At 35.7% G+C, this 25,576-nt stretch overlaps 3 protein-coding genes and 1 non-coding gene across 17 annotated transcripts in view; 1 reads left to right on the forward strand and 3 right to left on the reverse strand.

Moving 5' to 3' along the window:
• Positions 1–4,429: 4,429 nt before the first annotated feature.
• Positions 4,430–10,799, reverse strand: LOC107877563. Of its 14 annotated transcripts, none has more exons than XM_047415111.1 (7): positions 10,458–10,799; positions 10,019–10,183; positions 9,819–9,940; positions 9,104–9,184; positions 6,558–6,617; positions 6,368–6,451; positions 4,430–5,686 (listed from the first exon to the last, which is right to left on the reverse strand). In XM_047415111.1, exons 5-7 carry the CDS (start codon positions 6,603–6,605, stop codon positions 4,679–4,681), a joined length of 1,140 nt encoding a protein of 379 aa, XP_047271067.1. In that variant the 5' UTR covers positions 6,606–6,617; positions 9,104–9,184; positions 9,819–9,940; positions 10,019–10,183; positions 10,458–10,799; the 3' UTR covers positions 4,430–4,678. The 14 variants fall into 14 exon arrangements, with proteins under 14 accessions (XP_047271067.1, XP_047271064.1, XP_047271075.1 ...); XM_047415108.1 differs by having other exon boundaries at positions 6,558–6,622; positions 10,458–10,798; XM_047415119.1 differs by having other exon boundaries at positions 4,430–5,614; positions 10,458–10,794.
• A 1,544-nt stretch (positions 10,800–12,343) lies between these two features.
• LOC107877564 (eukaryotic translation initiation factor) lies at positions 12,344–19,577 on the reverse strand (the record flags this gene model as incomplete). The annotated part of the gene is given in 9 exon segments (XM_016724235.2): positions 12,344–13,762; positions 13,851–14,093; positions 14,206–14,556; positions 14,651–14,738; positions 15,011–15,108; positions 15,580–15,759; positions 16,001–16,099; positions 16,370–16,441; positions 19,268–19,577. Coding segments are annotated over 9 exon segments (2,340 nt in total). The 3' UTR covers positions 12,344–12,718.
• On the reverse strand, positions 16,754–16,858 carry LOC124886319. The gene has a single exon (XR_007043405.1). It is a non-coding gene; the product is annotated as a small nucleolar RNA snoR103 (small nucleolar RNA).
• A 3,522-nt stretch (positions 19,578–23,099) lies between the features above and the next one.
• LOC107876325 (eukaryotic translation initiation factor-like) overlaps positions 23,100–25,576 on the forward strand; it is an 8,234-nt gene continuing 5,757 nt past the window's right edge. The window contains exon 1 of the mRNA XM_047393438.1: positions 23,100–23,123. Within this exon, the coding sequence (XP_047249394.1) occupies positions 23,100–23,123 (24 nt within the window). The remainder of the gene's footprint in view (positions 23,124–25,576) is intronic.

The following is a 25,576-nucleotide window of genomic DNA, read 5'->3' on the forward strand; positions in this document are numbered from 1 at the left end:
CCCGGACCCCGACCCTACTCCTAGAACCGTTGCTATATGATAAGGAATAAACCCACAACACGAAAACAAGACTCAAAACACAAGAGGAAATCGAGAGCACCACAAAACACTCTCTCAGCCACAAGTCACAAACCGAGAATATAACACAATGACAAGATGAACAAGGTGTAATCACACCAAAATAGCAACAACTATAACAACAAGATGACAACAAGATGAAGAACAACACAAGGTTAAGAAGAACCAAACAGTTTTCAGTAAACAAGAAAGAAACACTACAAATGATTCCAAGAAGATTAAGATAGGTAGTCAGACATCAACTATTACAATAACTAAGAACCTAAGTGTATGTCAAATACTAAGTCCCTTAATAGATGAAAAAAGCAACACCAACACTCTTACAATGACACAAGAGGACGTTAACCACTCAATCACCAAGGTTTCTAACAATGTTTTGCAATACTAGTGAATCCACACTAGCATCACCCTCATTTCGATTTTGGTGGCTTTTCCAAGCCCTACAACTAAGATGTTACACTCTCCATGAGAAAAGAGAGATGTTACAAGTTATGTCTTACAATCCCATTTAACAACTAAAGAAATAAAGACCTAATACTAGCCTATTTATAAACTTATAACAATATAAGTGAAATGTCCAAAAAGCCCTTAATGAAGGGAAGACAAAAGGCGCCTATGAAGTGTAGTCCAAGTGTAGTGTATGAACTGTTTTGGTGCATCATTAGGTCCTCTTTGGCTCTTCAATTGCACACACCAAGTCTCGGGTCCAACACGCACTCGCATAAGCCCATATCCGTAATTATTCTTGTATCAATATAGCACAACGATTTGGCCAAAAAATATCCCGTTCATGCTGATTTGCCCGCTTGACCATAAAAGTGGCCCCGCCCCGCCCACCCCAAAGGACCACACTAGGTCGCTCCCCAGCCTTCACGGCACAACCCAATTGATTTTTAGTCTACATCACGCCCAAAAACCGAGCCCACCCCTGGAGCCATGGGCTATAGCACACCGATTTATCCGGAGAATATCCCATTCGCGACCGTTTGACTACTCAAATAGCCTCGCCTACCCCAAAGGACCACACTAGGCCGCTCCCCATCCTCTCTGGCATGCCCTGGTCGATTTTTAGCTAACAGTATACCCGAATCCCTGGCCCACTCCCAAAATCGTGGGCTATAGCACACCGATTTGGCCTAAAAATGTCCCGTTCGTGTCGTTTCACCTGTTTGACCTTTCAAATGGCCCCGCCCACCTTCAACAAACCATGTTAGGCCACTCCCTAGCCTCCCTGGCATGCCTCGATTGATTTTTAGCCTGCAGCACGCCCGAACCCTGGGTCTAGGACCCTGGGCCCACTCCTAGACCCATGGGCTATAATATACTGATTTGGCCTAAAAATGCCCCATTCACGGCGTTTCACCCGTTTAATTACCCAAATGACCCTATCCACCCCAACGGACCATACTAGGCTGCTCCCTGGCATGCCACGATTGATGTTTGGCCGACATCACTCCCAGACCACTAGCCTACCCCTAAAAACGTGGTCTTAGCATACCATTTGGCTCGAAAATGCTCCGTTCACGTTATTTCGCCCGTTTAACCACCTAAATAGCCTCGCCCACCCCAAAGGACCATATTGGTCCGCTCCCCAACCTCTCTAGCATGCCTCATTCAATTTTTTGGTCGAGCCCACCCTTGGAACCATGGGATATAGCACACTGATTTGGCCCCAAAATGCCCTATTTACGCCGTTTCACCCATTTGACCACCAAAATAACCCCGCCCACCCCAAAGAAACACATTAGGCCGCTCCCTAGCCTCCATGGCACGCCCCAGTTGATTTTCAACCAACAACACACCCGACCCCCGGCCCACCCCCGAAAATGTGGGCTATAGTACATCGATTTGGCTCAAAAATGCTCTATTCGTGTCATTCCACCCTTTTGACCACCCAAATGGCCCCGCCCACACCAAAGGACCACATTAGGCCACTCTCCACCCTCCCTGGAATGCCTCGATCGATTTTTGACCCACAGTATGCTCGAACTCCGGGATTACCCCCGGAACCGTGGGCTATAGCACACTGATTTGGCCCAAAAATGCCTCATTCGCATCGTTTCGCCCATTTGACCACTCAAATAACCCCACCCACCCCAAAGGACCACACTAGGCTGCTCCCAGCCTCTCTAGCACGCCGCGATCGATTTTAGGTTCACGGCACGCCCGGACCCACCTCCAGAATCGTGGGCTATAGCACACCAATTTGTTTCAAAAATGCTTCGTACACGTTGTTTCGCTCGTTTAAACCACCCAAATGGCCCCGCCCACCCCAAAGGACCACACTAGGCCACTCCCAGGCTCCCTAGCACGCTCCGATCGATTTTTAGCCAACAGCATACCTGAACTCCGGGCCCACCCCCGAAACCGTGGGCTATAGCACACCGATTTGACCCAAAAATACGTCGTTCGTGTTGTTTTGCCTGTTTGACCACCCATGACACTCCAATTTTTTTTTAAAATTTGCATACAAGATATTTAAAAATAAACTACATACAAAATACTATGAATAAAAATACGAAGTCAAGTTTAAAAGATAGTATAATCCTTATGTCTTGTTAATCAAAGAGAGAACTACTATCAGAAGAGCATTATAATTAGCTTTTCTAGTGTGATAGTTTTAAATGGTGGATCGAAATTAAACATTTGAGATACGAGATAGGTTGTGTTGTGAATTGTTTTATTACATTTTTTTAGTTTTCTTTATTTTATTTGAAAATAAATAATAATAATAATAATAACAACAACAACAACAACAACATAGATATAAATATAAAAAAAAAAAAAATTCCAACCTAAATTTCTACTAGAATAATTATTTAATGACGGGTTAAGTTGGGCAAATTGGCTATAACCTATTGTGGCCCAACCCATCTTAGCCCATCTATATTTTGGGTGGGTTGGGCAATAACCCATTTGATGCTTTAGCCCATTTTGACTCGTTCAAATTCGACCCAACCCGTCCATTTGTCACCCTTACTCGATACTATTATAACTTATATCTCACACCAAACGACCCCTAAGTAATCTCAATTCGAACCATACTTATATTCGATTGAGTTGATCTTTTCAGCTTTTAATCTATGTGAAAGAAAAGGAGTTTTTTTTCTTTCTATTTTTTAATCAAATTAAAGAATGTTCAAATGACCAATTTACCAAGATGTGGAAATGATCTTTCAAACGGTGTTTAATTTGTGTATTCTGATAATTAGATATTTTTATGTTGACAATGCATTCAAACTTATTAATAAAGGAATTATATGAAATTATCTTGGAATTGTTCAAACAGTATGAACAGTTTTTTATACTAATAGTCTATAGAAATTAGGAGTATGCATCCATCGAATTAGGAGTATGCATCCATCGGTTCAATTCGATTTTATGTATTATTAATTTGATTTATTAATTTTTATATTTTAAATATACTAAATCAAAAGTCAATCCAATAAGATATTTTTTAGCGATTTTTTATTTATCGATTTTTATTCCTTAACGATTCGATTTTCAATATGCATAAAATAAATATAGTAGCAACTAACAAGAAAAGAAATGAAATATTAGTTGCAGTCAAAATCCTACATGATGGATTTCAATTTACACTAGTTTAGCTGTACGTGCCTCGCACGTGTAACTTTTGAATATTTAAAATTAAACGATTTTATCTATCACGAAGGTTTTTAATGAAGTACAAAAAGTTTAAAACAGACATTTTATCGTAAGCACATATATATATGAGAAAAATAATTACGTTGTTAGATTCGAACATACGAAAATATCAAACCTACAAATCAAAATTCACAAACAAAACAGATGTAATAATGCATGGTGTGTTAAACTTAAAATAACTCTCTAAGCTAAAGAAAAAATAATAAGCTACAACAACCAATAGAAAAGGAAAAACAACTCAAAAAAGAGAGAGAATAACATACTAACCTAGCGGATGACAATTACAATTGTTGAAAAAAATATAAAATACAAGCATGGGACGGAATAATATATATTAATATAAAAATATGTTAAAAATTAAATCTAGTCCTAATTTAAGAAAAAAAAAATTAACATATTTTAAAGTCCTAATCCATTACCATATTTTAAAATCCTAACTCATATATTCTAGGATTCAAAATTATATATATAATTAAATAATACTTGGAGAAAAAAAAATGAAAAAACGATTTTATCTATTGTAAAGTGTTTTAATGAAGCGCAAAAAGTTCAAATCAATTTTCTAAGAATCTTCCACTTTTAATATATTATAGATATAGATTATATGACCAAGGGGATTTTGGGTGAGGTCTCTTAGACTTGTGATTTTGTATAATTTATCCTTCATTTGAACTTACTCTTGAAGTTTATAATATTAAATAGAGATTTTATTTAAGCAAAAGTCATACTAAAATTATACACGCACAAAGATACATTATAGTAGTCCCCTCTCTTTTTTAACTTTCTTCCATACCTGAGTAGTTTTTTTTTTTACACCCATCCTATCACAAGGATCAATAGTTTTCCAACTTACGCTCTATTGTGACTCGAACCTTCAATCTACCGGTCGATTTGTAGAGGTGCTCAACCACTTAAGCAACCGACACAGAGTAAATCAATTTGCTGAAGAAGCTGCAGTTTCAAAGGACTGTTTCCTTACAAGAAGGCAGGTGAGTTTAGAGGGCTGAGCATGTGTATTATCAACTGTACACAACACGAAATCCGGTCGATGTAATGATAAAGCCAATCTTTCTTTACCTGCATCCAAAGCAGAAGAAGCATCTAACAGAACATGCCATGAATTTCGATGAGCTTCCGAGATCCAATGCATTGAGTAGCGTGTTTCTTGCACGTAAGCAGGATAGGCAAATAGCCCTTTCGGACTATGCTTTGATTTCCTCCGGAAATATTGGCTAAGTTGCGATCCTTTGATCCTCAAATCAAGCCAAGTTTCTGGTGCTGCGATTATTTTTGAATCTTTGAAAGTAACAAATTCCCTTATGCAATCATACTGTTCGCCGAGAATTGTCATGTAGTAATTACCCCTGAAGAAAGGGTAACATTCTCCGATCATCATCATGGCTTCTTTCAATGTAAGTGCAAATACAACTAAATAATCCTCTTCACTTAGCCCACATTGTTGCAAAGCTCGATTTCGGACTTGAATTTCTGGTATAGAAATGAAATTCCCTTGGAATGAAGTTTTCTTGGTGAGGATATCGAGCAATCTTGATGGCTCCAATTGGATTTTTCCCAACTCTGAATTACTAATGCCAAATGAAGGCAAAGAGGCGGCATCTCTCCTCGGGGATTTTCCCTTCTCATTAGCCGAGGATTCCGAGGATTCATCATTGATGCAAAGTGCATCGAGATCAATTTTGTCTCCTCCTTCCACAAGTCCATTGCAATATTCGGGGTACTTGGCCAAAACATATTGTTGAACATACTGCATTTCACTTGGTGTTATTGGCCCCGACCATCTTAAATCAAGCCCGTGGAGAGTTGATATGGCTTCTGCCACCAAATGTGCTGGAATTACAGTATTTGCCTTCTGTTCTTTTATCAACAAAATCTTAATCAGATGAAAGTCTTCAATCTCATGACATGAAATAACTAGTGTGTGCTGTAGTATGACAAAAAACGACTTTCAGAAAATAAATCATTTCCTTTCACAATTATCTCTAACTCTCAATTTGATATCCCTACTTTAGATGACACAAACATTGTATCAATCTTTCAGGCTCAAAGATTTCAAACACCGTCAAGTTTGTCAATTTTATTGTAAATCTTTAACATATATATTTTCAAAAAGTATTTTCCACTGTTCCAAGAAAATGCTTTTACACCAAGAAAATGCTTTTACATAAAATAAGTCATTCCAACCACAACCTAAATATAAAATAAGAGAAGAAAGACGACCGACCAAAGGAACAACAAGTTTAAGCATTCAATTAGGCATTGGTATTTTTGAATCATCAACCACATGAACCAAATTAAGTAATCATAAAAAGAATATACAATAACAACAACCAACCCAGTGAATTCCCACATAGTGGGGTCTGGGGGTAAAATGTACGCAGTCCATACCACTACCTCCGGAAAAGTACCCCCAGCTCAAGACAAAGAATAATAATCAAAGTCATAATAACGCATGAAACAAGAAGAAATAGCAGAAATAAGACACCCACAAAGTAATACCCTACACTGACGAACCAAGGCACCCACCACCCCCATACCCTCCTACTATCAGCTCCAACCTTTGAGCATAGCCATAAGAATATAGTCGGAGAGAAATTGAACTTGCCTTAACCACCATGCTGTTTGGTCTGCTGTTAATTGGTGATTTTGGTACAGGGAGTTGCAAGGAATATTCTTCTACTTCATCATCCTAATCATGAAAATGGGAAAAGAGAAAAAAGAGAATGAATCCATGAAATTGAAACATTAAATTAGTACAAAACCTTCATGATTACTCAAAAGAGATATAGTCATACCTTGGAATCTTTGTTTAGGCTTAATTGTTCTTCGGCATCTTTTCCCATGTTGTGATGTTTCTGCCCTTTGATTAAAAGGGAAATTTTGAGAAAAATAATGGTGCAAAAGAAGCAAATTGATTTGCACAGGCCATGTTTGCTTGTGATATGATATGATATGGTTACTACGAGAATCATATTTGTCTTCATTGTTTCTTAAAAGATATAGTATTGTATGATTTAATTTCATGGTTTGATAATCATGAAAATCTCACTTTATGTAACCACCGATTTGGTGATATCCCATGATTTGTTTATTTTTTTTCAATTATGCCCTTATTTAATATTATATAATTCTATTTTATCTTTTAACTTATATTATTTAATTCCACCTCCTACCCCTTCCTCCACCCCATGAGCCACCCCTCTCCTCCCCCTCCCCCACCACCCACCCCACCCGTCCAAAAAAAAAATTTAAAACTTTTTTCTTATCCCACCCCTTACCCTGACCCCACCCTCACTCCTTACACCAAACCCCCACCCCCTACCCCTACCCCCTCCACCAACTTACCAGCTCCTCTCCGAAATTAATTTTTTACTTTTTAAAAAGTTTTGGTGAATTTAGTTAAACATTTCAAGTCACTAATTCACTTCTCATTGACCACACTAAACTAAATTCAAAACACAAGTTCACATTTCAAGTACCTACACTTGAACAATTTGAAGTCAATAATTCACTTTCAAGTAACCACACTATACTAAATTCAAAACACAAGTACACATTTCAAGTACCTACACTTAAAACATTTTTAAGTCACTAATTCACTTCACAAGTGACCAAACTTAACTAAATTCAAAACACAAGTTCAAGTTCACATTTCAAGTACCTACACTTGAACATTTTCAAGTCACCAATTCACTTCTCAAGTGACCACACTTTACTAAATTCAAAACACAAATTCACCTTTCAAGTAACCACACTTAAACATTTTGAAGTCACTAATTCACTTTTCAAGTGACCACACTTTACTAAATTGAAAACACAAATTCACCTTTCAAGTACCTACACTTCAACATTTTCAAGTCATTATTTCACTTCACAAGTGACCACACTTAACTAAATTCAAAACACAAGTTCACATTTCAAGTACCTATACTTGAACATTTTGAAGTCAATAATTAACTTCTCAAGTGACCACACCTTACTAAATTCAAAACACAAATTCAGAATTCAAGTACCTACACCTAAACATTTCAAATCACTAATTCACTTCACAAGTGACCAAACTTAACTAAATTCAAAACACAAGTTCACATTTCAAGTACATACACAAAAACATTTCAAGTCACTAATTCACTTCTCAAGTGACCACACTTTACTAAATTCAAAACAAAAGTTCACCTTTCAAGTACTTACACTTAAACATTTTCAATTCACTAATTCACTTCACAAGTGACCAAACTTAACTAAATTCAAAACACAAGTTCACATTTCACGTACCTACACTTAAACATTCCAAGTCACTAATTCACTTCTCAAATGACCACACTTAACTAAATTCAAAACACAAGTTCACATTTCAAGTACCTAAATTCAAAACACAAGTCACTAATTCATAATTCAAGTAACTACACCTAAACATTTCAAGTCACTAATTCACTTCACAAGTGACCAAACTTAACTAAATTCAAAACACAAGTTCACATTTCAAGTATCTACACTTAAACACTTTCAAGTCACTAATTCACTTCACAAGTGACCAAACTTAACTAAGTTCAAAATACAAATTCACCTTTCAAGTACCTACACTTGAACATTTTAAAGTCACTAATTCACTTCTTAAGTGACCACACTTTACTAAATTCAAAACACAAGTTCACCTTTCAAATAATTACACTTAAACTTTTTGAAGTCACTAATTCACTTCTCAAGTGACCACACTTTTCTAAATTCAAAACACAAGTTCACATTTCAAGTACCTACACTTAACACTTTACTAAATTCAAAATACAAGTTCATATTTCAAGTACCTATACTTAAACATTTTGAAGTCATTAATTCACTTCTCAAGTGACCACACTTTACTAAATTCAAAACAAAAGTTCACAGTTCAAGTACCTAAATTCAAAACACAAGTCACTAATTCATAATTCAAGTAACTACACCTAAACATTTCAAGTCACTAATTCACTTCACAAGTGACCAAACTTAACTAAATTCAAAACACAAATTCACATTTCAAGTATCTACACTTAAACATTTTGAAGTCAATAATTCACTTCTCAAGTAACCACACTTTATTAAATTCAAAACACAAGTTCACCTTTCAAGTGAATACACTTAAACATTTTCAAGTCACTAAGTCACTACACTAAATCATTTTCAAGTAACTAATTCAGTTATAGTATGTTTATTAAAGCAAATAAGTAGCAATGTCGCATGTCCCTCTCACACCATATAATCATCACAAAAACTATGGCTTTCAAAGCCTTATACAGCAAACAATCCCACCTTAACACTACATTTAAAGACTTCGTTATAAGAAAATAGAGAGAAATAAACTTACCTTTCCTTGACCTAAGTTGAAGAGAAAGAGACAAGCGGACGCTGAAAAATAACAAAGCAATCCTTTTTTCGAATTCAGGTTCTGCCAAAAAGCAACATCAAATTCCAAGAAACCCATTAGGCAACTAGAAGAAAAAAATCTTGACCATTAGGTAAAACAAGAAAAATCTTGACCATTAGCTACAATCAGAACAGTACATGATTATTAAATGCCCAACAAAAGAAAGCAAGCTCTCACTCTAAAATTATGGGGAAAAAAAAAAAGAAGAATGGAATGTTCTACATTTACATTTACTAGCAAGAACAAGGAAAGTAGATATATCCACACAAAGGAATGTTCGACAATCTTGTTTCCATAAATTTCCACGAAAGTAATTTGGTTAAGATTAGGAAAAATTATGAGGACTTTTCTAGCATATATAAGCGACCTTAATTATATTACAATTCTGGCAGTCCTTTTTTCTCTTTATATACGGAGGTTAACTGTTAACATCTCGAGCTGTTCAAGGTTTCCATCTGCATAGCTTCACTTCAACATTTATTTGGTTCGCTTGTTTCTTGAATACAGTTTCAATTTTTGATAGTTTGCTTATATTCTTTGAGCTTAATTTAATTTGCATCTTTCTAGGCTCGTGTACATGAATAAAAGCCTGAGATATATGTTTTATCTGAGCATGCTATTATTGTGCTTGCAGCTAAAGTTCCTACAACCTAACCTAAGTTGCGCAGACTCTTCACTTTCGATGCTGCACCCGTGTCAGATTCTCCAAAAATATACTAGCTTTGACGAATCCGACACACACCCGTTGACATTATTGAAGAGTCCGACCAACATAGCCTACAACAGAATCGGATATATGCAACATAATATCAGAAGCTGATCAGAATCTAGACTCTCAGAGTAGTTTGCAGTCACCTGGACGATCTGGAGTACTTTTTTTTTAGATAAAACAGGAAAGAATGATGACAATTGGAAGTTGATTCTTCAAAAGTGTCCTCTTTCTGTATATAATAACTATGCTCTACTATCCAAAACCAGCTTGAAGATGCCCCCGTTCAATCTGTTTTCAAGCAAAATGGACTGAAAAAAAAAAAAAGCAATTTGCTAAGAAGGCTTCTCCTGTTTACCATAATTGTAGGATTTATGCAAATGACGGAAGATTATTACTATGTAATTGTGATGGCACAAAACTTGAATGGTTAGTGAAATATTAGTTTTTCTCTAGTTTTCGTCTTCAATGATTGATACTTAGTCAATATGGGCTCTGAAACCTTGTTGCAGATATGTCAACCGGACTTTCATGCAGATGGTCAATTTTATGTTTCCAAAAGTAAAGAGAATGAACAGTCGGTACCTGGCAAACAACGCAAGTTATGGAAGAGTTGCTGCTTTGGCACCGCAAGAAGAAAGAGCGGCGGAAGCTCGACAGAATATCGGCGGCGGAAGCTCGGCAGAAGAAGCTCGACAGAATATCGGCCGCGGAAGCTCGACAGAAGATCGGCGGCGTAAGCTCAACAGAAGATCGGCGGAGTAATATCGACAGAATATAGGCGGCGGAAAGTGGAAGCTCGGCAACGGAAGTTGGGTCGGCGAAAGCTCGGCGGCGGCGGCGATGAGTTGCTGCTTTGTCGATGGTTGTTAGGGATCCCTAATTAGGAAGGAAAAAATTAAAGAGGTAAACAAAATGGGTTGGGTCGGGTCGGGTCAAGGTTTGAATTGGGTCAAATATTATAAAATTTTTGGAAAAAATCGATCACGAGTACAACAACAATAACATACCGGTGTATTCACACCTAGTGGAGTCTAGGTTAGAGTGTACGCAATCCATATCACTACCTCAGGTGAAGTAGAAAGGTTGTTTCTGATAGACCCTCGGCTTAAAACTAATAATAATATAACAAACACAAAATATAAATGTATATAAACTAACAACGCCAGCCACAAGATATAACAAACATGAATAGTCGATTTATTTTTAAAAAAAAATAATTATCCAAAAAAATGACCATTTTTGACCGATTTTTGTTAAAAAAATAAAAATTTAATAAATCATAGTATAATTTTTATAATAACATTCAAATGATTTAATGTATTGTGCATATAAATCGAATAATTAGCTATTTTATCACATTAACACGAATAGTATATTTCTTAAACCGTACAATAATATCACTGCATTTCTTAAATTAGGATAATTCTTTAGTTAATAATCTTTTAAATACGATATTATATACCATGTAATACAGCGTATTAGTCAGATGAATTATCCATTAATTAATTAGCTTACGTTATTGCAACTTCAACAGTATATACCCCTTGTCTACATTGACACAAATAGTATATTTTCTCAATACTATGATATCAACATATTATTCAAAATATTTTAATATATAGATTCAATTATTTAACTTTTCATTACTGCATATGTCATTACACAAGATATACGTATACATACATATATTCGATTGGCTATCAGCTTCCAAATACTTACTATATATATCACATACACGATTTTATTACCTCATAATAATATACAACGTATTTCACATATACTCAGATGAATTATCGGTTAGCTTATCTTATGTCACTACATAATATATACACACATTACATACGTTACCTTGTAAAAACGTATTATATACATCACATACGTACACGAATATATTACCTTGTAATATAATACAACATATTTCAATACATACTTTTTCGTTTCCCTCTCCCATCCCCAAAAGAAATTCGCAATGAAGCTCTTAATTTGCTTAAGAATAGTAGAAGTAGAAAAAAAAAACACCGAAAGAAAATGAATTGGGAGAGATTGAAGAACCGATTTCACCAAAGTAACTCTACCTCCGTAACTCAACATCTTCATTTGCCATCCTTGATTTTTGCAATCACTTTAACCACCATTCCGGTGAAATATATAATTCTTTTACCCCCAATATATAAAGCACATCCCAAACCGGAATGGCGTTCAGGGTTTAGAGTTCAGGAAACAAAGAGCATAGCAATCTACAGATATACACCAACATGAACATGGGTTGTGATGCAGTGAACCTGGATTTGGAGAAAACTCTATTGAGAGCGCTGCCACCTTAATGGGCCCTTGAACGCGCGATCCAAATTAGTCGGAACTCCAATGCGAACACCGGATGAAAAAAACAAAAATAAAATTAAAAAAATCTAAAGATACACAAAAACATGATGGTACAAACAGAAGGAAACTTAAGTCTGAATGGTATATAAATCAAAAATGGTAGTGTATAAAGGCTTAAACAGTTGCAGTATGAACCCAACAGATTTGACAAAAACTTTTTATCATCTAGTCAAAAAGAAAGAGAAGAGATAATAAATAAATAACTAATGTAATACAAAATGAGGGCCTTTTTGCCTAGAGCAAATATGGAGTACAATTAACCATCCTCAAAAGGCAAAATCTTTCCTTTAACACACTACTTATACCTTAGAAAAAAATACAACTCGCGTAAAAATCAACCTGTGATTCAGTTGTTGCGCTTTCTCTGTTGGGCGTGAACACGCAAGGCTGAAAAGTGAGTTTTCAGTACATTCAATCTACTGAGGTAACAGAAAATCGCTCTTCACGAAGAGTTGAGCTTTTTATTGGAAAAGAATTTGGCATGCCTCAACGTCGGGTGCTTGCGAATCCAATACTGCTAGGCCTGTAGGACTAGAGCTAATAGCTCCCATTGTAGCCGTGAATATGTCTTTCTGGTATAGATCATCAGTTACCTTCTTCAGGATCTCATTGACCACCTTGAAGTCGAAAGCTCCAGCCAAAACTAGTCGAGCAACTATGTCACCGAAATTTACTGGTGCTTTTGGTAGATCCATGGCAAGGTCATCCAGCAGAGAGGCAAAGTTCAAGAAACCAGTGACCAAGTCCCCGGTGGTGAAAACTTTCTTCACAAACAAGTGTTCGAGAAACTGTGCAACTGGTTCAACGCGTGGTGGGCTTTTGTCCAGACCAATTGATATTGCTTCTTTGACAACCTCAGGATGGTAGGCTGGGGATTTGAGTTCCTCAACACATTGCAAAGCTTCTGCCAGAATCCGAACGCTGAAATATTCCTCCAGAAGAGATATTGTCTCTCTCTTTAGTTCAGGTGTCGAACGAGCAGCAGGAGCCTGTGGTTTTTCAGCAGATGGAGAAACAACGGTTGCTGGAGGAGGTCTAACTGGTCCGTGAACCTGTGATGCAGGCTCCATGCCAAAACCATAGCTCAATGGGCGAGCAGGAGGAGCACCACTACCTTGCAAGAGGGCACTAGGCCTGCCACCCACGAAGCCACCACTACCCTGAGGCAGAAGTCTTGGGTTCAATGAGGGCGACTTGCCAACCAATGGTGCCTGACCTCGTCCACCAGGCTGCACGAGTGATCCATTACCTCTAGGCATCGACCGGGATCTAGGAACTTCCCAGTCGTCGTTATCCATCCCAGGCGCACCAGGCATCTTCCTAGCTCCTGGCATTCCGGGCATCATACCACCAGTGCCTGGCCGATTGATAGGGAAGCCACCAGGACTCAAATTTCCTTGAGCAGGAGGACCACGAGAATTTCTCATGCTTGCAGTGGCACCAGGGCGCAACCCCAAGGTCTTTTCCGCTTCAGAGTGAATCTCCGTGATGGTTTTTGCTTTCACCTGTACAAAAAGGAAAGAATATTACCATCATACAAGAGAATTCTAGGGCACGAACAAACAACAGTTGCATTATAGAATGATGTGTCACCTCTTCTCGCCTAGGGACCCAGTTATTGGAACGTAAATCCAGCACATCACGAACCATAAACCTTAGCCGTGGAACCAACTGAGGGTTTGTTGATAGTTCCTTCAACCGGTTAAAGTACACATCGTTGATGCGCCTTGATTTTTGGTTCTCATTGAGCTGCTTTCCAATGGTATTGAAGAACTGACAAATGGCTTCCACATTCTCTTCTTCCGGACAACTTTTGGGATCTTGTCCTAATAGTTCCTGTTAACAAAACCAGCAAAGACAATCGTTGGAACCGTTTTAATGCATTAAAGACCGCAAAGACAATCATTGAAACCAGCAAAGACCTGAGCAAAAGCAAACAATTACCAACCTGAACAATGTGGTGAACAATCTTTTCAGGAACCATCTTTTGCTTCAAAAGCTCTCCAATAAGCTTAATATTGCCAAGAGTGCGCAACTTGATCAACCTTTCTTTGTCCTTGCGTTCTGACTCCTGTTCAGGAGCTGTCATTTGCCTCGCCTCTTGTCGCAGTTTGTCGGCACCTTCAAATGCCTCCTGACAGTTATTCAATAGAACACGCTTGAACGTAATCTCTTTGCCACCAGGTTCATCAGAAGGAAAGGGGGGCAGCTTTTCATTGAGATCAGAACACAGTTGGGCATACATTGGACAAAATGTTGGTTCCAATACAGCCTTGTCAAATATCAAGGAAATAACACCCTGAAAGTGAAGATAAGACGCATTAAATTTCCAAGGCAACCAAGGAAAAATCTGAGGTAAACAAAAGCACAATAAAAAAAGAGGTATGACATACCTTTAGGATGTCAGCGCTTGTAATCCCTGAATCTATCAGTTGACCTTTGAGGAGATCAAACTTCTCGGGAGTCAGCTTGTTGAGTATACTGTAATCAATAATAGTTAGGATCAATTAGTTAGATAAAAATCCATGCGTTCAACAAATGCCACATGCCGTAGCCTCATGTTCAAGTGACGACATATCAAATGGACGTATTGTATTGTGTTCTAAATGGTTGAAACATGCAATAAAGCAGCGAACCAGGGAGATCAAGAGATGGAAAGGGAGACAAAGAGAGAAAAATGAAAGATTATTAAGCATATATATACTTCATTAAATGCATAAATCATAATTATCATCATATATAGAAAAAATTACCCCTTTACAGTCTTCAAGACACGATCTTTGTCGGATAAATTGCCTCTCCTAACTGACCATGGAAGCTCAGCTTTGATTAGCGTGGGAGCAGGTCCTCCCTGATTACAAATAAAAACAAAGATTTGATAAAGAACTAAAGCTATCACTACATATCAGATAAAATTGTTATTTCAAAGTACAAAAATGATGCTCTTGCAATTACTGAGAAAAAATGGAAGGAAATAAATTAAGTGAACAGAAATAGACATCTCCTTAGTTAAAAATTTAAATTAGTTGTCTCTCAAAAATTTATTTATTTATTTTGAACTTGGTAACTTGTTGTCTATCGAATTTATCATCAAATTTGAAAGATTAAATGATATTACTGTATCCCTTACACCTAATTCCATAATAAATAGTAACTGCAAGAAAATTGTATATTGCATTTCAGTCGGGACGTTAGAAATGTAGAAAAAGGTGTTTATCAATTTGCAGTAGCAAAAGGTCAGGTTGTTTCCAAACAGAGGTTCTTATGATAGATACTGGACGTGTTCTGGAAACAATACAAAAGGCGATAGATTAAGATTTACCCCTTGGCTGGGAGATATGTGAGTTCTCGCAAACTGTGAGTTAAGCTGTTCTTGCCGGCCACCAAATTCTCTGTTTTCTCGCTGAGCGTCCCATCTGTCCTCTGCGGGGGAAGAAAATTGTGATGATTTGCTTCGCCAATCACGGGAATCTGGCTCAGAATAACGAGTCTGAGATTGGACCTGCACATCAGAAACATAAATGAGACAACTTGTGGCAACAGCAGCATTTGCACAGCACAAGTAACAAATAAGAAAGATTTATTAAAGGAAACAGAAAAGAGTAGTGTTTTCGCTTTAGATAAATAACTAAAAGTACTGCATTCCCTCTCTATGTTCCCTTTGTGCAGGTGCAGTTGTAGGTGGGGCCCCTGTCATCACAAAAATCACGAAAGGAAAGTAAAACAGTTTAACAGATACTCACATTAGTGTCTGCACGACCTCGACTGCCATCTTCACCAAACAATTCAGATTCAACTTCTTGCTTGATTAGAAGAATATCATCAGAAATGTTAATAACCACCTAGACGGAAACAATCAACCCAATGAAAAACCATAATAAGAAACAAATTAAGGTTACTACCATATATGAAAAAAATGATCATCATTTGTTTTTGGTATGTAGAGAGAGAGAGAGAGAGAGAGAGAGAGAGAGGGGGGGGGGGGGGGGGGAGAGAAACCTGCAAGCGTTACGTGGGGGTGCGGAGGGCAAACAGGAAGAAAAAGGATGGCAAATTCGAACCCCAAATGGCATGCACTACATCGGCCAAAACTTAAAAGATATGACTATTACCTCCCTCAGTTGCAGCAACTGATCTCGAGTATACTTAATACGCTCACAGCCCTCAAAACGTGAGTCTCCAGTCTACAAAGATAAAACAATAGTCAAAGACGCATACACAAAGAGTTCTTAAAATGGAACCTCCACAATGAAAGAAAAGGCTCTATAGTAAATAAGCGTTACAACCATCAAGAACACTTGTGAAGTGCAAGTAAAGACTAAAGAGAAATGATCAGCAAGAAGATACTTTAAAATCCAATAAAAGAAGCTTTTACGACTCCATGAGTCGCACCGGTTTTACAAGAGATAAACAGACAATCAAATGATGACAAAAGCTCATATGAACAGCATAGCTTCTCAGAAATTCTTTTAATAGGTAATAATTTATGCGAATTTCAATGTTAGTAGGGTCTTTATGGGCAACCCAATACTTATTGGTTATCCACCTAAAGCCTACCAATTGTTATCCGTCCATATTTACAGCAGAAACACATCCTTAAGCGAGCTGCCAAGAATTAGGACGTAAAAAGCAAGAATAACGGAAGAAATAATACATTTTGGTTCATGGAGAATTCTATACTATCGACAAGCCCTAATTATGTAACTTAAAAGAGCAATGTAAAATACACATTCTTGAACACAAACTAACCCCAATAAGTAAAAGAACTATTTTTTACATGGAGTATGCATTGAATCTATAAACTATGCTGATTTCTGAAAAAAGACGCAACCTGTCATTCCGAAAAAAGACGCAACCTGTCACACTCTCCCCCAATATAAGGTGACAAAAATCACACGCATTTTAACAGGCAAAACATAACTGAATAGACCATTATCATCAAGAAGCAGATAAAAATTATCAACGTAAAAACATAGAAAAAACACCTCTAAAATGATTAAGGTAAGACCTAAATGTATTGGTATACAGTGCTGAACCAACAGATACCGCCATTATCATAACGAAAAAGAACCCCCACAAATAAAAACAAAACCTTTATTTGTTACGACAAAATTATGCACGTGCTGAACGAACAGATACCGCCACATTATCATAACGAAAAAGAACACCCACAAATAAAAACAAAACCTTTATTTGTTACGACAAAATTATGCACGTGCTGAACGAACAGATACCGCCACATTATCATAACGAAAAAGAACACCCACAAATAAAAACAAAACTTTTATTTGTTACGACAAAACTATGCATGTACTGAACCAACAGATACCGCTACTATCATAACGAAAAAGATTACCCACAAATAAAAACAAAATCTTTATTTGTTACGACAAAACTATGCATGTAAAACTCCAATTTTAACAACTCTACCAACAAACAGACCCCATTAAAAACATGAGGCAAATTTTATATTGTTAAACAATCTAATCTCCACATACCACCCTTATCATCAAGAGTCTGAAAACCCATTAATAAACCACAATTAATACTATTTTTAACAAGAAGGTTGGACACGTGAAACTCAATTTTTAATCATTCTTCCAATACAAGACCCATAAAAGAACAAAAACAATTAATATTGGCAAATACGAATTAACACAAGCTAAACAAACCACTTAGGCATATCAAAAACATACAAGATTAACCCAAAAAAAAAGGCAATAAAACGAGAAACCCATAAAGAAACCAAAAGATACTGAAAAAACCCTACAACAAAGCCATATACCCAATACGACAAAGTTATACATGTAAAGACTCAATCTTTAATCATATCCCCAATACGACAAAGTTATACATGTAAAGACTCAATCTTTAATCATTCTCCCAACAAAAACCACCCTTAAACGTATGACACAACTAATACTGGCAATACGACAACACAAGCTACACAAACCAATAACAGGCTCAAAAACAATCCAAGATTAATCAAAAAAGCAACAAACACCCAATAAAAAGATCCAGCAGTCCCAAAACCGGGGTCCGAATAGAATTTTCTATACATAGACCTTACCACTACCTCGTATAGATAGACACACTATTTCCAAAACCCAACACAAATCTTTAAGACAGCTTGGGCACACCTCGACTAATTCCACGGGATACCTGCCACCTCCCACAGGTTGTAAAAACTCAATCCTTAATCATGCTTCCGATAAACAGACCCATAAAATAACAAAAAAAAAAAAAAAACACAACTAATAGAGTACGCAGACCTTACCCCTACCTCATATAGATAGAGAGGCTATCTCCTCCAAGATTAAGCAACAAAACAACACAAAAAACAAGCCATAAAGAACCTCAAAACACCAAATACAAACAAAATACTCAACCTTTAAGACAAACTTGGACGCACCACGACTAATTCTACGAGACACCTGCCACCTCCCAACACCAACAGGTTGTAGAACTCAATCCTTAATCATCCTTCCAATAAACAGACCCATAAAAGGACAAAACAACACAAAAACCAAGCCATAAAGAACCTCAAAACACCCAATACAAATACCATACAACCCAAAACACAAACAAAATACTCAACCTTTAAGACAGCTTGTGCACGCCTCGACTAATTCCACAACACTTGCCACCTCCCACCACAAACAGGTTGTAAAAACACAACCAATAGTGCACGCGGACCTTACCCCTACCCCATAGAGATAGAGAGGCTATCTCCTCCAAGATTAAGCAACAAAACAACACAAAAAACAAGCCAAAAGAACCCCAAAAACACCTCAAAACACCCAATACAAACCCCCATACTGACCAAAACACAAACAAATTAGTCAATCCTTAGTCATGCTTCCAATAAACAGACCCACAAAAGAACAAAACAACACAAAAACCAAGCCACAAAGAACCTCAAAAACACCTCAAAACACCCAATACACACCCCATACACCCAAAATAAAACAAAACACACAGATCTGAACAAAATGCAAAAAAGATTCAACCTTGATTGATCTTTCAACAGATGAACCACCACCAACCCCATGTGGACGTAGCAATGGCAGATCAGAATTGGTAAAAGAAGCTTCAAACCTAGGTACTCTGCTTCTATTACCACCACCACCACCACCTGGTCTCAAACTCAACACCGTCTGATCAGCAGCCTGCATAATACCACTCAATTTCTCCACCGTCCGATCAATTCGAACAATCAAAGTTTACCCAAATCTCTCAACACCCCAAATCAAGAAACACCAAAACAAAAAACCCCAAACAACAGTTATGGTGTAATAACACAAAATCAAGAAACCCCAAATAGGGATTATATATATATATATATAGCTTTTTTTAGTGAGAGAAAGGGATTTTTTTTTTAGAGAGAGAGAGAGAGAGAGTGTTTCCTCTCTCTAATGGGAGAAGGATTGAAGGGAAGAGAAGGGAGGCCGTTTATTATGAGAAAGAGAAAAGGGCAGGAAAAGGAAACCCTTTTAGGGATAGTTTTGGGATTTTGAATTTTGTTTGGGGGTAGTTTGGGTATTTTGTATTTTGTACTACTAAATTTTGGAAATATTTGGGTGGTATTTTAGGAAATATGTGAATATTCTGACCCTTTTGCCCTTGGGCTGCTTTTGGGCTTACTACAATGACACTATTTTGGCAAGTAAGAGTAGTATTTTGTTTTTAGTAACTACGGCGTTTGTGTCAGCGTGCGTGCACTTCAACTAACCAAGTACGTAAATAAATGTAATACATAAATGGACACTTAAAAAGTGAGATTTTTTTAGAAAGAAAGATGGAGTGTTTCCTCTCTCTACGGGGAGAAAGTCGTTTATAATGAGAATGAGAAAGGAGGGGAGGGAAAACAACGAAGTATGAAATATATGAAACAAGTGATGCAAAGTAAGCAAATTTAGGAGAATCCGATGCGTAGCCGAGTGTAATCGAGAGCTAATCCAGGACGTTAGTAGGTCAAGGTTAACACTAACTGACAAATAATCAAAGACCAAAAGGAATGCTTGGAGAAAACGTAAAATTGTTGTATTGAGTAAGAGTATATGAGAGTAAATTCTTTTACAAGTGAGGCAGAACAACTATTTATAGGTTACATCATTAGGTTGTGGTCAATCATGATTTAATAACAGATTCGTAAAGAACTATGACCTATGTTGATAAGTCGTGTGTGAGATTTTTTAGTGAGCCAACTAACATTCCTTTGATGCTCAACTCCGTTCGGAACCACCCGCGCTCCTAGCAATTTGACACTCATTCTAAAATGAGGAAAAATTAGCAAATACTAATTCTCCTCCAAAAATACAGAAACAAAAGTACAAGTAAACGAAGAACTATTAAATATTGTCTAGCTCCATACAGTAGTCTTTCATATGAAATACGAATAAATTCTGAATGAGATAATATTTCGTAGGAGAAATAATGATAACTGAAGATTAGTTGATTTTTAAGACAATTTATACCATATCAAGGATACATTACAGAAAGAGATACAGAAACTAATATATAATCTTAAAAATATTATTAATAATTGAAAAAAAAAAAAAAAAGAAAGGTCCCTAGCAAGCATTTGTAAATATAAGCTCCATTAAAAAAAGAATCTTTTTCGTTTACAAATTAAAAAAAAAAAATTGTCTTTCTTCAATCAATTGAGAAATCAATTAATTGCTCTAAAAAGGGATGGCACGGAAAATTAAGTAGCCGTTTGGCCATGAAAATAAAAAATTTTGGAGTTGAAGTTGGAGTTAGAGTTGTGTTTGACATGTCTTTTTTGAAAAAAAAAATTGACTTTTGAAAAAGCTTTTTTAAATATGATTTTATGCCCTAACTTTTATAAACTATCAAAATAATTCAACTAAAATTTACCTACTAATGAAAAAAAAAACACAATTAGTCACTATTATAAAAATAATCACATATATATGGTCATATTTAATGAATTTCAATTATGACATATATACTATTTACATTAATAGTCGTTTTCTCATATTTGAAAATTTTAAATATGGATATTATATTAACAGATCCTGCTTCCTATTTTTTAGGTAACAAATATTATCTTTCAAACAAATTTATCTTTTTAGGATTTTATTTAATTTATTTCCTTCATTTTCCGTTCCTAAAAAATAAGAAATGATGAGTTGTTATTAAATTTTAGGATGCCGCTAATTTATTTCCTTAATTTTCTTATACATGAAAGATTTTACTGTATGTGAATAAATTATTTCTATGTTAAACATGCTTTGCATATTTATGGTATATTATATCATATACCATAAATATATAAATATGCTTAGTATGTTTCTTTATACTTTGTATATATACATGGTATAAACTTCATATATAACATACTTTGTATATTTATATTATAAATATGCTTAGTATATTTCTTAATACTTTGTATATTTATATATGTGTATATGGGATATACATGGTATAAACTTTATATATAACATACTTGGTATGTTTCTATTATAAATATAATACGTTATATATTTATGGGTATAAATATAATACTTTATATATTTATGGTATAAATATAAATTAACAGTAAAATAATATCTTAAATAAGGAAGAAAATTAAATAAGGGATAAAAATAATGATGAGAGAGAAAAAGAGATATATATTAGTTAGGATAACATTAAGTTTGAAATTATAATTATCTTATTCTTTAAAACTGCTATATACGTAATATTAAAAAAGTAATGTTATAAGGAGAGTTTTATGTAAAAATTTAAAAGATTGGGATTATATGTAATATAATAAAAGTTGGAATTGGAGTTGGAAAATTGTGAAAATAACAAAAATCTGTTTTCCCTTTTCAGAAAAAAATTTCAGAATTATTTTCCGAATTTTTATGGCCAAACACCACAATTTTCAAGTCCGAAATTTTTTTTCAGAAAAAAAAGAAATTTTCATGGCCAAACGGGCCCTAAAAATAAAGAAAAATTAGCAACTAGTAGTTCTGCTTCAAAGAACAACAGAAATAGAAAAAGATTATTATTAGATTTTGATTGTATGAACAATCACAATTATAATTATTTAATTGCATAGTTATGATGTAAATTAGCGGTACATGCGTTGCACGAGTATATGATGAAAAAATTTTATATCTAAAAAATAAGTTAACTTAATATCAAGAGTTTTACCCATATCATGAGGTGAAGCGTAAGCACCAAAACACGGAGCGTAAGTCTCATGGATCTCACCGGGCATAAGTCCTACAATTTTTCAATTTATAATAATAAAATAAGGTTAAAAATAGAAATTTCATATAAATAAAAAATATAAAAAAGTTATTAATAAATGAGATATAATACATGAGATACACCTCAACAATGATGTTATAATTGTAAAGTTATGTCTAAAAATAAAACAATATAGCAAGAACAAGAACATTTGAAATAAAAGATTGAAATTTGAATGAGCGTTTTTTAGAAAGAAAAAGGGAGTGTTTCCTCTCTCTACTGGGGGAAGGATCGAAGGGAAGAGAGGGAAAGTCGTTTATTATGAGAAGGGAAAGGGAAGGGAAGGAAAACAGCTAAGTAAGAAATATATGAAACACGTGACATAAAGTAAGCAAATCTAGGAGAGACCGATGCATAGCCGAGTGTGATCGAGAACTAATCCAGGTTGTCCAGGACGTTAGCAGAGCAAGGTTAACACCGACTAACAAATAATCAAGACAACAGAAAAATACTTGGAGAAAAAGTAAAATTATTGTACCGAGTAAGAGTATGAGAGAGCAAATTCTTTTACAAGTGAATAGGTCACAACATAATTAAGTTGTGGCCAATCATGATTTGACAGCAGATTCGTAAAGAACCATGACCGATGTTGATAAGCCGCATGTAAGATTTTTTAATGAGCCAACTAACATTTCTTTGATGCTCAACCCCGTTTGAAATCGCCCCCGCTCCTAGCAATTTGACACTCATTCTTATGCTTGTCATTTGTGCCCTTGCTTTCGTTATTATTAGCTTGTGAGTGGCCTCTCATGACCTCCACACTCATTGTTGATTCATCTAATTGTGCCACGTTCGACTTTAAACTTTCTAATGTGAAAAGAATGTCAAAAAAGCTAAAGAAGAAAGAAAAAAATCTCAAATACAAATTCACATTTACGTACATTAAAAAAAAAAAACTCAAATGTTATAAGAAGAAGAATTAGAAATTATCTAGTCCCACGAACATGAACAAACACAATTATTTAATTGCATAGTTATGATGTAAACTAATGACACGCGCATTGCACGAATATATGATGATAAAATTATATATATATCGGAACCTACACCACTACATTGCGCTCGAACAGTTGAGTGGTCGTCTGCCAACAACTTCCGTGCACAGATATAGATTCATTCCTCGTACCTGATTCAGCCTCACAACCCTTCGCGGGTTGGTAAGAAGTCAGTCTTGTTTGGTAAGCTACCTTCACGGTAAAGGATCATCTGTCCTATGAAAACTCATAGCCTAGCTCGATAGTGGTTTAAGGCAAGAAAGTATGATCCGTCACGTGTGCCAAGGAGATGTCGATTCACATTGAATTCTCTTCTCTTGTTCTAATATGAATTGACTCTGCTTCGGTCACTTTCTTCGTAGGATATATATATATATACAATAATATCAATGAAACCTTAAGAGACGCAAATTATATTTCAAGTCTTTCATCAAATCCTGAATGAGATAATATTTCGTAGGAGGGATACATGATAACCAGAGATTAGTTGATTTTTAAGACAATTTATTTAAAAATATTATCAATAATTTTTTATTTTTTTTTAAAAAGGTACCCTAGCAAGCATTTTAAAATGTAGGCTCCAAAAAAAAGTCTTTTCCTTTGCAAATTAAAAAAACTGATTCTCAACCACAGTTGAATGAGGTTTTCTCCTTTACCGATTCCTATTTTTTCGTCTTTCTTATGAAAACTTACTCTTGAAAGCAGGGGCGGCTCTACCTTGTACAAAAATAGGCGGCCGTCTTAGGCCTCCAAATTTGAGTGGCCTCGTTTTTTATAATAATATATATAAATTTTTTTTAAAAAACTAAATATTATTTATAGAAAAATAATTTTTTTATATAAACAGAAAGAATTATTTGAAGAAGTTCATATATTTAGAATACTATGTCTCATGAAATATTAAATGCATTGATTATATTATTACTTAAAAAAGAATAATTAGAAAAAATCGATTATATAATTTTGAAAATAGAGTTCATTAAAAGAAATTTATTTTTTCTTAAAATTTTAAAATCTCCGTTTAATTTTCGCCTTACACCACGAATATGCTTGAGCCACCCTGCTTGAAAGTGTTGCATTTTGCTATTCTCCCCAATCGAGGTGATAGACCACCCTATGGCTGATGTGATTACCAGTTAATCGGCAAAAAGTTTGGGTTGAATGCGACTCTACCAAAGCCAATCTCCTCTGAAATTAAATAAGATAAAACAACTTTGCATAGTATCGGTAACAATTAACGTATTCTTTTCTTTTTTGAGAGAGATGGAAACTTTTACTTAAGAATAGAGAGTGACCGAGCAGTATAGTAGTCTGCTAGACAAACTTGGGGTAACAATCTCGGAAGCAAAATCAATAATATCCGAGAACAGAATCATCGAGTTTGCTAAGAGATTTTGGACTAAGAATATGCAATTTCTCTTATGGCATTAACTACTTGTCGAACGACTGTGGGTTTCTGCCAATTGTCAGCAAGATATTCGATTTCTATATCGATACTTCAAAGGCAGGGAGGGTAGAATTCAGAGTCCGGTCGCACTTACATTCTACTCAATTTTAAGTGTTGGAAACGATCGAAAGTTGCTGCTCTGAATATTGGATTGGAAGTAAGGCTTCGCTTTTTTTTTTTTCACTTTTTGAGTTTGGTTTGGAAGAGCGTGGGCAAGTTCGGGATTCACTATCGCTTTCCGCTCGGAGTGGCTCAACCTCCCTGTCACTTAAGGGGCGAAGTGACCGAAGCGAGTTGAAAGGACAAAGAGTCACCTTTGAAGGTTATTATGTGTTCAGTTAATACTTATCGATTGAGAAATCAATTAATTGCTCAAAAAAAAGATGGCACAAAAAATTAAGAATAAAGAAAAATTAGCAACTATTTAATTGCATAGATTTTGATTATATGAACAATCATAATCACAATTATTTAATTGCATAGATAAGATGCAACCTAGTGGCACGTGCGTTGCACGACATATGATGAAAATATTTGTATCTAAAAAGTAAATTAACTTAATATCAGTGTTTTAAAAGGCAAGAGGCGAGGCGTTTTATCCATCATGAGGCAAG

This window comes from Capsicum annuum, chromosome 7, assembly GCF_002878395.1.
Source record: "Capsicum annuum cultivar UCD-10X-F1 chromosome 7, UCD10Xv1.1, whole genome shotgun sequence".
NCBI lineage: Eukaryota > Viridiplantae > Streptophyta > Magnoliopsida > Solanales > Solanaceae > Capsicum > Capsicum annuum.

Excerpts from the sequence above, each read along its gene's own strand:
- LOC107877563 (XM_047415113.1), bottom strand. The coding sequence starts at position 6,605 with ATGGGAAAAGATGCCGAAGAACAATTAAGCCTAAACAAAGATTCCAAG. Across the intron at positions 6,452-6,557 it reads GCCTAAACAAAGATTCCAAG|GATGATGAAGTAGAAGAATA; the intron begins GTATGACTATAT and ends TTTCATGATTAG. Across the intron at positions 5,687-6,367 it reads CAAACAGCATGGTGGTTAAG|CACACACTAGTTATTTCATG; the intron begins GCAAGTTCAATT and ends GTCATACTACAG.